At 41.1% G+C, this 14,695-nt stretch overlaps 1 protein-coding gene across 12 annotated transcripts in view; it reads left to right on the forward strand.

Moving 5' to 3' along the window:
- Positions 1-14,695, forward strand: part of LOC131266843 (rab11 family-interacting protein 4B) — a 57,905-nt gene that overhangs the window by 9,006 nt on the left and 34,204 nt on the right. For 9 of the 12 annotated variants that reach the window (XM_058269626.1, XM_058270189.1, XM_058270112.1 and 6 more), the window contains exons 3-6: positions 8,997-9,119; positions 10,194-10,329; positions 10,676-10,774; positions 10,928-10,972. In XM_058269626.1, the coding sequence (XP_058125609.1) occupies positions 9,011-9,119; positions 10,194-10,329; positions 10,676-10,774; positions 10,928-10,972 (389 nt within the window). In that variant the 5' untranslated portion in view covers positions 8,997-9,010. The remainder of the gene's footprint in view (positions 1-8,996; positions 9,120-10,193; positions 10,330-10,675; positions 10,775-10,927; positions 10,973-14,695) is intronic. The other 3 variants (XM_058270348.1, XM_058270426.1, XM_058270502.1) reach the window with 1 other exon arrangement.

Genomic DNA, 14,695 nt, shown 5'->3' on the forward strand with positions numbered 1-14,695 from the left:
TCGAGTTCCCAAATGCATTCATCGATGTTGGTGGTTCAAAGTGGTGTTGTTGGTCTTTTTTTTTTGTTTTCAATTTCATTCAGCACCCAAGATCTTCTTCCGTTGTCGTTTTGGGCTGGCAGATGGGTCTTGAGTTGGCATCTTCGGTTTCATTTTCTAGATGCTGGTATGCCGGATGCGATGCATCCCGAAACCTCCTTTCCAGCCGACAGAACGTGCACCCAATTTCTTGCCGGCACATGCTGCGGCAATCTTCCGCTGTTTCGGTTGGTGCGTGCCAAGCCAGCACTCGAAGCACATGTTGCTTTCGGGGAAACATTCAGTGCCTTCCGGCGGGACGCTAAGGCTCGAGAAATAGGAGATCGCAAACCGAGACAGATGTTTCATGCGAACCGTACTGCAGGGTATGCGTAAGCTTCTCTTTGCACATCACGCACAAAGGCTCTTTGGGAAGACAAGATCAAGATCGGGTGGTATAGTAAAAAGGTATGGGCGCTAATGCCTGGAGTATTTTGGACGCTCTCAGATCGCGGGTGTGACGGTGGATAACACTGTGAACATTTCCGGTACAGTGCGGCTGCACCTTGTTGATGCATTGGTGTGCCATATGCTGGAATTTTCGGTGATAGATGGTTCTACCTCTCCGGATGCGTCGTGTGCGTACTTTCCACGGACATCTGCAGGCTTAAGTTCAGCGATTCATTGCCAACACATGGTGGACCATGGCAAGGGTGTCGATGATTTGAGTGTAATAACACTCATAATTTAAAAAGCTTCCTGTGGTGCAGCATCAGCTGCCTGTGTGAAGAATAGATAACATGTTTGTAATAACCAGTCTTAGTTACCATTTACAGTAACAAACATTCTTATTTTATGAGGTATTTTAAAATGTACTCTGCGCGTTTGTTCAAACAAAACGGCTTTTAACCGGAACATGTTTCTCCTGTTGAGTAGTTGCAGCAATCGTCCGTTCTCACCTCTCACGTCAAAAACGATCGAACGTAAACCAAAGTGCCAAAATGATAAAACCAATGTGTTTCACAGTTCGTTAATTAAACGCTTCTGCTAGGCGAGAAAGATGCTGCTTCCAAATGGCCCAAATCGAGCATTGGCCGAGAACCGTATGGTCCAGCATCTCAGTCAATGTGTGAAATTAAAAATAGCGTTTTTAAATGAATGCACTCTTGTTTCGCCGAAGTGTTTGCGTGCAGAATCTATCGCGTCATGACCGCGTTGGTCTGACCTCCAGCGTCGATTTAGCGAAGCAAGCGCGTGTCTATTGCGGGATATTCGGCAAGAAAAAAGTCGTACCATCTCTTCAGAGGTAGCTTAATTTTTGAACACAACTACTGCCCGTCGTTCAGCAAAGGTCACTCTAGTGAAAACACTATCCTTCTAGCGATGAGACAAGATGACAGCTTCGGTCCACTGCCGTTCGGAAGCCGCTGCTAGGAACTTGCTGCGCTGGTGTGAGTCCCCTTTCTCGCCGAGGGTCGCGTTATTTTTACGGATGATGTTTCGAAACGTTGCTTTGCACTGTCATGCAAACATGCCGGGTTGATGTTGGGGAGGTGTTTTTATCTTTTCGTAGCCGCGGCTCTTGTGGGCCGGTAAGAAGACGAGGATGTCACGAGGCACTCTAGCTTCACGCGGACACACGTAAAGCTCACAATGAGCGTACCTTTCGTCAATTGACTCAGCCAACGCGCGAGAGCCGGAGAGGCGAAGCTATTTTTATGGCAGGGTAATCCGGAAATGATGCCGGTGCTGAACGGGTCAATCCCGTGTCCCCTTTGAAAGGCTCTCGATTGTGGTATTAATTTAGAGCGATCTGATGAACGATCAGCTAGAGACCTGCACGCTCGAATTGGCATACGGATTGGATGATTGTTTGGTGAAACAATACGTAGCAGGCAGGCAGCAGGGCCATCAGATGAGAGCCAGTGCTCGAGCAAACACAGAAATTGAACAAAACACAAAAAGATAGAGAAAGTGAAGCAATGATCTGTAACAAATTTCACGGTTCAATCGACGCTGTTTGGACATTGCTTGAGGCTGCATGCCACTATCGCTCAACGGGCGCTTCGAATTTCCTAGCCTCCGCCTTGTGCCGACCATTCAACGGGAACAAAATGCATATCCCTCGTTTGGGTTTACGGCTAGAGATATATTTTCCTTTACGATTGTTGTCGATTGGATGTCTATCCTCGCCACGACATCCGAACGCAAGAGGTTACCATTTTCACCGTTTCGATCACTCCTTTCGCAGCACCAAAGAATGGTATTGAATGGAATGGCTTGATTGTTATAAATAAGGGCAATGGATGGAACGGTGGTTTGTTTTTACGTTTCTTGATGGGTTGTTTTTTCTGCAAATAAATTTAAAAAAAAATAGAATTAGTATATTTTCATCGTGTTTATGTTTACCTACGAATAATATAGTTCAATACGGTAAGGTGTGGCAATTTGCACCCCTTAAGCTCCCAAAATTAACAACAAAAGACAAAGATTTGTCGCAGTCTATTCAAGAGTTGTGTTCAAATTTTTATGTTTAGATTTTTAACAACTGTCTAACCAACTGTCTGTATAACCAAAAAGTAGCCAAGTATCTTGGTTAAAAAAAACTCTAAGCTTACCATGATTTTATGGCACATTTTTCTATTTTTTTACAGTTTTATAATTATTCAACTTGAGCAAGATATACATACTTAGAAACATTAGATTTCTTTTTGCCGCATCGGTTTGTTTCATCATGTATTTCTATATAAAATAACGCTTATTAATTATTTATGAGTTATGGATGTTGGATATATACAAATACAAGCTGACCCAACGAACTTCGCCTCGTCCAATTTCAATAATACGCTAATATTGAAATATCAAAGCATTGGAAGCCCCTTATGTACGGTGATGTCGACACATATCAATAACAGATCCATCTTTAGGATACGGAATATCAGGCAAATCCAAAGAATGTTATAATATTCTTCTAAACGATTCATGACTTTTTTCATTCACTTACAACACGATCAGACAATTTATATGAGTGCATCAGTTATGAGTGGCATCAGTTTTTTAAAGGCAAGTAAAACTGCTCGCACACTCAACCAATCGTAGTTTCGATGCGCAAAGTTCAGATAAAGATTTGTAATGAGTTCAATTTTCGATGAAGCGTATTGCAAAATTGCAGGGGGAATTAGTTCATTTCTAATTCCTAGGTGTCCTTGTACAGGAACACTCACGTTACAATTCACGATTCAGTACAGATTTAACTCGACAATTCTGATTTTTTTTTATTTAGTATATGGAAAAAAGCCGTTTATACAATTCCTTCCATTTTCTGGATTTTCCTTAGGGAATTTCCCATCTTTTTCTACCTATTCCATGTTTAAAATGAAATATCATCCCAAGACATTTTCAAGATTGGCTCAGCCGATTTTAAATATTAGCGTTACAAACGAACAAACATTAGCTTTTATATGATTTTTCTTCTTTTTCATAAAATTTTTATAATTTTTTTTTATATGGAAAAAGCCGTTTTTACCAATTTTCAAATTTTCCGGCTTTTTCTTGGGAATTTTCAAATTTTCTTTTTTTCGAAACCTTTCTAAGATAAAAAGGAACAAATCATACAAAGATTGGTCGTACCAATCGTCAAGATTGCAGCCGATTTTGAGTTTTAGCATTCATTGTTATATACATAGATAATTACTTTTATGAAAAAAGCGATTTGTCGAGTTTTTTATTTTCTGGTTTTGCCTTGAAAATTTTCAAACTTTTCATTTTTATAAAACCTTAATTGGACGACCAAAAGGAATTAACCATAAGAAGACTTTGTTGTGATTAGTTCAACCTTTTTCTAGTTTTCTTTAGGGAAGGCAAATTTATTTTTTTTTTATATGGAAAAAGCCGTTTCTACTGAATTTTCCCATTTTCCGGCTTTTCCTTGGGAATTTTCAAATTCTCTTTTTTCCTAAACCTTCCTTGAGTAAAAAGGAACAAATCATAGGAAGACATCGTCAAGATTGGTCCAGCCGATTTTGAGTTTTAGCATCACGAACATACAAACATTCATTTTTATAGATATAGAGATTAACTTAAGTACTTGATTAACTGTGAACCTTGTTTTTAATATGATTTTGTAATTATGATGTAAAGCTTGAAATTCAAATGTATGAAACACGTTAATCAACGTATTTCATTGCTTCATGCCTGTTCCTTCATATGTTCCAAAACATTCATAATGCAAAAATATGCTGGTGCATTTTATCGCCCTTTCCCCTACATGGACATCAAGAAATCAATATTTGAACATTTGAAAATATTATTTCCACTTCAAGCTTCCATAAGCTGAAACGGGGAAATAAAGCACCAGACACAGACAGTAACAAATGTTGAATGTCCTAAAAAGGGCCGTCCTTAGTGCAAAACGGGGTCAACAATAATGAGATACCTGTCATTTGAAGCAAAGAGAATGGTGCAACGAAGGTGTATCTTTACCCTGCTCACTTAGCTGTTTTTCGTAATGGTAGCCTGGCGAAAAATCGATACGAGTCCAGGAGAAAAAGAAAACAAAAACGTAACGATCCAACGCGTTACTTCGCGTGGAAAGAGCTCCGAAACAACAACAATAACTACAAAAATCAATAGTCACGTGCTTGCCGTCGTCTTCCGATTGCCTGATAACTAAAACCGACACTTTCCCTAGCACGCCATCGGAAAACTGGCTAAAGCACGTCCTGTCGCGATAGGTCGGGCCACAATGGCATTGGGGTTTTCCTCACCTTTGTGGAAAACCCGTGCGGAACGCTGGGCGTGATCGTTTTCCTTCGTACAAGTTGATTATTATTCGGTTTTTCCTTTTTGGTCCCAATGAGCAAGTTCATGGTGGTGAGAATGGACAAGAGAAGGATTCGTCTGGTTTTTATAGTTGGAGATTTTTTTTATAGTCCCTTCTGCCGGTACCTCCGTTTTTGCTTTCCAATAACTACTTCTGGGTTGTTGTAGGTCACGGAGGAATGACCTCTTGAGTACAGTTGACCCCTGGAGCTTTGGCTAGACTTTTCTCACTCCTTTGGACTGCGCGTTTTAGCTATGAAACAAAAAAAGAAGGCATTTCATTTTTTTTTACACTGTTAGCATTTGAATGTCGTTGGCCATCATTATGTATGTTGCAAAATTAATTTAGCCGCTGAGTGAATGTAGCCTTTACATGCAAATTTGGGCCATGGTCGTTACGCGATTGGCATAATTTGCTGTCCTTGATGATGGTGCATCTCTTCGATGCAGATTCTTCGAACGCTGCTTTGAGCAAAGAAGAGAAAACAAGCGAAATTGTTCGATAAATAAGGTTTTGGTAATCGAAAGAGAAGAATGGGGTGCGGTGAATGATTTTGGTGTCGAATCCGCACGATGCGGGAAATCAACTCACGAGCGCTGAATGCCTCGACGGCGTGGGTTCGAAACCCAACCGAGACCGAATTCTCCCCTGTACGAGAGGGCTAAATTATCCTCCTCGTACACAAAGGGGAAAAAGTCTAGTATAGCCCCTAAACGGACAGGCATGATCCGCACGATGCGTTATAATAACGTGGCTTAGCCATAGCAGTTGCTTTACGGATGTTTTTTATAAATCAGTATAAAATCAGTACAAGAAAACAATAATGCTGCTTCAAGCTTCTTGTAGTCTCTTGGTTGCGCGTCATTAGCGTGAGTCAGCTTTATGCTATGCATATTTGATACAAGCACACCTTTCCGCTGCATCGTGGTATATTTTTTTCGTTTTATCTCTCTCCTATCCAGGTTTTGACTCTCCCTTCTTTTGTATTCTATTTTCTATATGCTTCGTCGCAGGAATGACGTGAGATGTGTGTTTTTCCCAGTCTACTAAAACTTCTTAACAACCCCAGCGTGTAAATATGACTTAGACATTCCTACTTGTACCGTTCGTGAAGCTCTACGATCGTATGGGAATCGAATTTTATACTCTTCGTTCAATGCCAAGCCTAAAGTAACTGCTGGAAAAGCTTCTTGATCGCTGTTGAACCACGACGCTCTTGTCTGGAGCAAATGCACTCTAATGGATCCATCGATTTCCACACGTGGGTCTATTTGCTTCGCTAGAGTAATTAGTCATGGTGCTCGCTAGCATAAAGCCGTTGGGGTGCGTGTAACCTGGTAGAAATTCTGAGCAATATACAGATTTACCGTTGGTTGCTTGCACCGGTTTGTGCCCAATTAGCTTTTTTTCTTTGAGCCTACACTTTATGTTGCTTCAGGCTTGCTTGTATGAGTTCTATGACCTTTTCTTTTGTCTCATTTACCTAATTAAACTAGCGCTTATCGTTAAAGAGAACCACTTCGTATTCTGAGGGTTGTACAGGGTTGCTTTATCCTGCCTTTGGTACATATTTTATCTCTTTTCATCAATTTGAGATGGATAGTATACTCGTCTTCCTTGTGTTTATAAACTTATATCAGACGCTTTTCATACTTTGCGTACCTTAATTTTTTTAAAAAATCCTTGGCCTATAGGTTCTTGCCCCTGTGATGGCGTTCCAAGGGCCAACAAAGTTTTATTTGTCATCGCTTTAAAGCAGTAAATGTGACTGCATGATAGCAGCTGCTCTCAACCGACACGTGCATGATTCACTGAGCACACAGAGCTCTAATTACAAGACAAGGTATCGAGGGAGAATCTTGAACACTCCACAATTACAGCTGTGTCTTGAATCGTGTTTCAAGTGCACTGGAGGCCAGGCTGGAAGCTACAATGAAAATGTTTGGCTGGTGCCAGTGCGCCTTTCAGGGCGCCAACAGCGCCTTTCAGAGCGCCAACAACCAACAGCGAAGACAATCCAAAGAGGTGTAAATTGAAAAACATTCCCGGCAATTACAACTGCAATTCCGTTGGAACGTACAACGGAAGGTGCGGTAGAAGCATGCATACTTACATGGGTCGAAAATTTTCATTCGATCCAAAAACAGCTATTTTTGCAGCTATCCGAGGATCTCTATTTATGGGCAGCACTGCAGATTTATCGAACGACTCCGAACTGTACTTTCTGTTGTCAAATATTTTTAGCATGTCGAACCTTTTCTGATTACTCGCTGCAGTCATAGATGAACTTACACCTCAGTGCTGAATGCTTGTCTGTTAAAGATTCAGCTCATGAAAGTATAAAAACAATTTCCTTTGGATGATACAATGTACCCGAATGGCGTTCATTAAACATTCAGCTGGATGAACAAGCATACGTTTGCACCATAAAACGCACCATTTTTTCCCCTTTTGTGACTTTGATGTTGCAGCTGAAATGGACTTTGATTTAAGCAATTTGTTACAGTTACTATGTCCACGTTATCAGAGACTAGGACTGTGTATGATATGTACTTAAAGCTTCTAACCAGCTAGGGGCGGATACTTTGTTATCACGGTCATTCAGTTAGGGGCGTGTTGACGTTGTTTTTTTTAAATATCCCAATAACAAAAAGGTTGCTAAGAGCCCCGATAGTTTTACAAAACAAAAGTTTTTAAATTGAAAATGGATTTGCTGGGCTCAATGTTTGCCTTGTTCAGGATACTTTTGATTTGATCTGATTTTGATCCCATCTCATTGTGTCATCGCCGGCAACGAGAAAGCGGATGAGTTGGCCAAACGGGGGACCTTATCCGATTTGTTTTTTTGAGCAACAGCTCTGTCTATGTCTGTAGGTTCTTATATTCGATATCATCGCGGGTTTCCCTGCAATCCTGGTTCAAAGGCTTTTCTGTGGGCCGCACCTTAATTCGCTTGATGCCGAAACTAATGTCAGACCACTATGCGTTAAATGTGCACCTAGCTTCAGCGCATAGGAATAGCAAATCATGTAGCTGTAGCAACAGATTTCACGACATTGACCATCTACTCTGGTCTTGCGTAGAGTTTGAAGCCGCTAGACACGAACAATTTGCCGCAGTCCGGGCAGCTGGAAAAATCCCTGTTACCCCCATCCGTGAGATCTTAGGACTGAGGGGTTATGAGTACGCTTGGATTATCTTCGCGTTAGCCAGGGAGTTCGGAATCACTCTCTGATCTTCTCGTGTTACCATTCACTCATATCCTTTTGCTTCCCATGACCTATGTCTCTGTTATAAGTATAAATAATAAATGTGCTAGGTAGGGCGGTTACCAGGCTCAGTAACAGGCACTGAGTAATCGAGCAAGGCAAGCAAGAATATTGAAGAAGCAAGTAATACGACCTGGCCATTCAAACTAAACTGAAAAACACGTAACAAAGAGGTTGTTATTGGGAGAGACATTTTATTTACAAGTTGCTCCATTCTTCGTTGCATGTGACGCTTGTTATTTTTTCGGAATGAACAGTAGTTTGTTGTTCTGTTTGAATGCAAGAGCATTGTAAAATGCGAGAAACCGGTGGGCAACGATATATAGAACTAAAATAAAATAATTCACTTTTCTTTGGCTCAAACATCATCGGTTCGTTTTTGTTTTTATTTTATATATCGTAAATTATAGTTAGGTTTAGGTGCTTGATTCACACCACACGAATTCGTAAGATATTTCGGAGTTAAATGGATAGTATTCTTCTAAACCGATAATACACAAACAAGTTGAAGTGAAATACTAGAAAATGGTACAAAATCACATTATCTTGTGCTAAGATGGTTATTTATTAAGCAACTATAATATACATTTATGTGAGTAACGATTTTTATAGTTAAATCGCATTTTTTTCACCGAAACATTTTTTAGGTGAGAAAAATTCTTTTTGTTTTGGAGAGACGATAGAGCATTATCGTCTATATTAGAAATTGCTCAACGCTACATCTTTCTTAAGAGACACATCACGATGCTCATGTGCATAGATATGTTTCACCTGATGTTATTTGCATTTCAATTCGTTTTCCATCTGTAATACAAACCAACACAGACGACAAATGTAGTGAAATCACAATTCTGTTATGAACTAAATACTTCTTTATTTCGTTTCAGATTTACCCTCCGGGATGATGGCTCCATCTCCTTCGAAAAGTTCCAAAACACAACATCCTTCGTTTCTCATTACGACGGATTCGGTAGACTCGAGTCCAGTACCATCAAGCCCACCTAGTACAGGTAAGCTTTTCAATAAAATGTTTGTGGCATCACTTGTTTCACGAAAACTCTCCCGATGTAAAATATGTTAAATTGTCAGTTCCGATTATCAATGGAAATCTTGAAATTTCATCAATGAAAAACTGCTCCACCAACACCTGTCTATGCATACATTTTGATTGTATCAATTACCTTCACATTTTCACGGTCGGAAAAATATGGGTTGGTTTTCAATTTCACTTTCCATAAATTTGTTTTTCTCCGCGGTGCCAATATTCGCTGCCGCATTGGGTGAATACACGAAACAGACGAGGTGCATGCTTACAGACCAAAGGCTATCGTGCGTATGCATGTGCTCTGTTTGTTTTCATTTTCCCACCTTTTCTGTAAAATATCTTCAGGTTTTCTTTCTGCGCTCCGATGTGCGAGAGCTTGCTTCAATGAAAGAGAGAGTTCCACGTGAAAAGTAAGTCATCACTTTCATGCGTTGGCTCATATTACAGCTTCATGTTTCCGTGGATGTACCCATTGTATCTTGTCCTTTTCGTCAAAAGTACCGCGGTGCTTATTTCAAATGATCTCCTTTTTGGATATAGGTATGTTTATGTAGTATCGTAAGTTGGAACCTCAAATACACTATGATTCATTGATATCAAGTTTTTTTTCCTAATCCTACTTTCAAAGGCAAAATCATGACACAAACAGCACCAGCGACAAGCATGCGACTTAGTCCGAAAAACGATACTCAGAAGAGAGAAAAGAAAAGTTATCGTTCAATCGAAAATTGACGCTGTCCCGCTTTGCAACGCTTTCTAGTTTGACCGATTTGCCGAATCAGTGGTCTCAGTTTTTCCGATTTGATTTTTGATTTTGAAAAATCGAACAGAATTAATTGTAGGTGCCATTATCTAACATTGGTTACTTAACTCGAATCAATTTTTGCTACCAATAGCTTTAATTTTTTTAATTTCGACAATATCATGCGGAATATTTGTGCACTCTTTGTACATGTTAAAACATCTTTTAAATCATCAAACATATATAAAATAAAGTAGCCTTTTTAACACACTGTCTTACGTTTGTTTCTTTTTACAGATGCACCAAAATCGCAATGTTCCTCGTTATCAGATGGCGAATCGTTCGAATGTTACGGCGACAATGATATCTCTATTTCCGAAGCCGGTGGTGTAGACCTGGAATTAGCGCCACATTTGAATTCAACCACAATTGGGTAGGTAGTATTGGCTCAGGTATTATAACTTCCGTTTATGGTAGGGCTAGTTTATTTTAGTCTACTTCTACGATAGATACATTAGCACTTCAGCTCTATGTTCTTGAAGTACTTTGTTTAGTTCTTATTACAATCACGTTTGTCTGTCGAGTTTCGAAAGGTTTCTGATCTGGCACGGGATCCGTGATGTATGCAATCCATACGCCTAAACTATATGCAACTGACAAATCATGTTCGAATTTCTTTAACTTCAGCATCCGTAGCGTTTTGTTGTAGTATTCTAATTATGTATTTGTGCTTTGTTCCTGTTCCTTGCGGTAAAACAATTGTCAACAACTTAACGTAGTGAAAGCAATGGCAGCAACGCAAGCAATCCCAACAACAACACCGGCGGAATCACACGACATTCATGGAGTCGCACTAGTTTACGTGGTGCTCCGAAAAGGTATGCAATTTTGTTAGATTTAATTTTTCCATAATTTATGGTAGCCGTTGGTTTCAAAATCCCGTCGAGTCTGTAGAAATTTTATTTGATTCATTAAACATGCTTGTCCTTTATTTTACAGCTACTGAGTAAATTTTCTGTTCTTCTTTTCAGTCATAATGAAAATTTACCGAACAGACGCTGGGGATCAATGAGGCAGTAAGTATGGGTTTTACTTAGTTTAGTATAGTTTAAGAAGCGTCAACATGTAGATACCCATAATTTTGCAGCAATTATCCATAGTAAACGCAAAGTATACTGTATTTCCTTTCAGTATGCACTGAAGTGTCACATATCCGGTCCAACAGCCCTAGATTTCATTTCAATTCATTTTAGTTTTCTTCGACCAGGATCATTTTTACCTTGGTCTTTCTATCCCCGCAGTTCCATCGCGTGTTTTTGAGCAAACCATTTTCTTGTTCAATGTCGCGGTTGTCATCGATCTAGAGCAGGGAAAACAAAGCCTGTAGCTTCTACTTAAGTTGCGTGCAATCAGAGAAAGCGACAATGGGAAATGTTGCCGTGGAGATTGTTAAGAAAAATGGTGACGCAGAAGCGAAAGTGTCTTGCGAATGTGCAAAACAGTGGAACATTTTATGATTTTTTCATCAAAGATTATCTATGAATGGTGGTTAATTTTTTTTGCTTTTTTTTAACATGTTTATTTTCATTAGTATGTTTGCATTCCAACATACTACGTTGCATTTCTCTGCACATCTCGCACAGTAATAAATTAACATATTTTCCATTCCACATTCATCATACCTTCAGGTGCATTTTTCGTTGACAAACGTTCACGAGTGTGTGTAAATATGTTGTCGCATGTTTGGCCAAGTGAAGGAACTGGTTTGAGTGCACAAACCTGCTTCGTGTACGTACTCTCAACCTGGTGACGAATAGCAGTTGGACGGCACGCGAGGCACACGTTTCGTTTTACCTGCCTGTTCATAATTTTTTGAATGGGCAGAGCAATCAATGGTGCGAATGGATTTTATCGTCCTCCGAAGCGCTATTAGGGCTTTGGGATTTTCCTTAGGGGATTATGAGTTAGTTTTGTAATGAAGTAGCTGATTTTTTAAACATTTGTTTAATGAATCTGTCTAAACAGGGACAGTCGATAAAAGGCAATGCTGGTTGAGTTGGTAACAGTGGTTGTAATGTAATTCAGCAGCATTTTATAGAATGTTGTACTATTACAGTACCATCCGAACCGTTATCCAAACGTCCTTTGTTTTCGACAAACACTTTACTCCGAACACGTGTGAAAGAGTGAAAGAGCAGATGGTAAATTTTAGAAAAAAGAGTAGAATGTATAAATCCATTTGCCACACACGTACATAATGGCCGCGTGCCACAGAAACAGTCCTACCGGCGACGCCCGTCGAGGGTTTTACGCGATATCCAATAAAGCGCGTTACACGACGATATCTCCCTCGCGGCTAGGCACAACTCAAATGAACAAAACAAAAACATAAAAAACATGTAAAAAAGCATCGCCGCCTGCGTGTCGTGCACTGCCAAAGCCCAACTGGTGCCGGCCGTATCGTCGAGGATTTCGCTGCTGGCGCACACCACACGGCCGCGGCAGCAGACCAGTTGTCATCGTATGGTCATACTATCCACAAGCACCGGCGTAGCGGAGTTAGTAGCGTGTAGGGCGAAATCTCGGTCCGCGGTTCCGCGAGTCATATTTGCGTACAGTACAACAGCACACCTGGTTGACGTTGTCTTGCGGTGGCGGATCGGTGTCAGTAACACCATTAACTGTACTGTCACTGCTGAACACGGGACGGTTGACTTCGGTTGGTGCAAAAAGCAAAGCGCTTTCCCCTGTGCTCGATGATATCATCCGGCACACAGGCGTGGCATTGAATGTGATCTGGAGTTGGATGTTGGGTTAAATCCGAAATCTGGCGTTGAAGATCTGCAGATATTCGTGGTTCAAAACCGAAGTGTAGAAGTACCGCTGTATTATCGACTTAGCCCTGAATAATGTTTCGATCTGGTAGTGGTAGCAATCAACTGGGAATTGGTTCCACTGGAAGGTGAAGAAGTGAATCTTAGATGAAGTCCCCCGTGGAAACTCATCACAGTTGTGTAGTCGTCGTTGATTTAGTAGTGGCCTCCCGACCATACACCGGCTAGGCGTGCACGTAAATGTACAGATATCGGTCTCCGTGTCACATGTTCACATTAGAGTGTGCGTTTTAGTGTACAAGTGTTCGTTGATAAACCCGACAACACAATCTTTGGCAAAAGCAGAACGAAAGTGTAGATAATCATCCCATCATTTTCGATGTATGAGTCTGTACAGACCGAGAAGTAGCGTGTTGGATGCAGCGACACATCACCATCCATATGTACTACGTTGACCAAATATTACGTTATAGTGCAGTGCATTTCGAGCATTGGAGTGAGTTCGCATTGGTGTTACTAGATCACGAGCACTCCCATGCTAGGGGACGAAGGCGTCGTATGCCAGCAAGTCTACTCCCTACCCTCTAACAAACTTCGCCCGCGAGTAACGTACCCCAAGCAGAAGCACGCACTATGGATAACCTGTATAAATTGATGGTGTATAACAATGCTAGAAAGTTTGTATTAACCGATACCTTCCCCCCGAAAATTGCGTGCTGTTGTGTTCTATCTGGACGTTACGCATCCATGGCTTCAAATTATTTGTGGTGGGATGTAACGATGTGTGGGGTAGTTGTATAAAGCAGATTATGCATATGTTATTGTTTTGTCTCGTTCATGATACTCCAACTGTAGGGCTATGTGCTATCCCTGTCTTTAGTCTAATCCGCTTACTAGTGCCTTTATAATTGGACTTTTGGCACTTCTGCTTAGCCGGTAACGGGCAACGCTTTCGATTGCTTTCGATGAATCCTAACCGAACGACCCTAGACTATGAATGCCTCGCCAGGTTAGAGTGGGCTTGAGTGATCCACGCTTGGATGTACGGCTGCAACGTGCTATTGTTGTCCATTTGCCTTTTGACTTAACCGACCTGATGACGAAACTGTTCGTTCGAAAGGTGCCCGCTAGTCGCTGATGGTTGGTTGGAGCATGGATGCCAGTCAATCCGATTAAGTGTAATTGTGGGAAACCGCCTCATCCTCCCTGAAGCAGCGTGACCCGGTCATGGTCGGTGTGTTGATTGGATCCTTCATTCAACATTGGCGTCAATTTTCCATCCGATACAGTAAACTAATTAAGTTCAATAGCACCACATATGCTCTCATTTTGAGTACAGCTTGTAGGATTTCTTAAGCTGCTGACACACGTCGCCATGGCAACGAAAGCAATTCCAGTACTGCCATCCTTTTTCTAGCAGTTCCAATCAGCTGTACCGGCATTCCTACCGTGTGCAGGTCCACGAACCACATTTGTTAGTAACATCCTCGTATGTTGACTTGGGGGTCCGCGACAGCCGAGCGGTAGCCCCGGCTAAAAAATCGGCCCATGAGCGCCGGGGCTCACCACCTCGACGGCGTGGGTTCGAATCCCAACCGAGACCGGACCCTCCTCTGTACGAGAGGACTGACTATCCACGTACAACAGGGAAACAAGTCTCGTAAGCCCTTAACGGGGGCAGGCATGACCAAAAGGTCGTTACGCCAAGAAGAAGAAGAACCTGCGTCGGATATGCCTTTGTGTTTAATTGACGTTCTATGTGTTTGATCTTGAGATAGGTTTTACTCACTTAAAGCAAAAAGATAGCGTGAACAGTATAAGATGAGGGCGATACATACAGCTCAAAAACTGTAGCTTACAAACAACTTTAGCCCTAAAATAATTATGAGCGCAAGTTGGAAAATGGCAACTGGTATAATTTAGTTCGTCTTAGATTGATCCGTATTTCGTTTGTACGTGAGTAAA

This window comes from Anopheles coustani, chromosome 3, assembly GCF_943734705.1.
Source record: "Anopheles coustani chromosome 3, idAnoCousDA_361_x.2, whole genome shotgun sequence".
NCBI classification, from domain to species: domain Eukaryota; kingdom Metazoa; phylum Arthropoda; class Insecta; order Diptera; family Culicidae; genus Anopheles; species Anopheles coustani.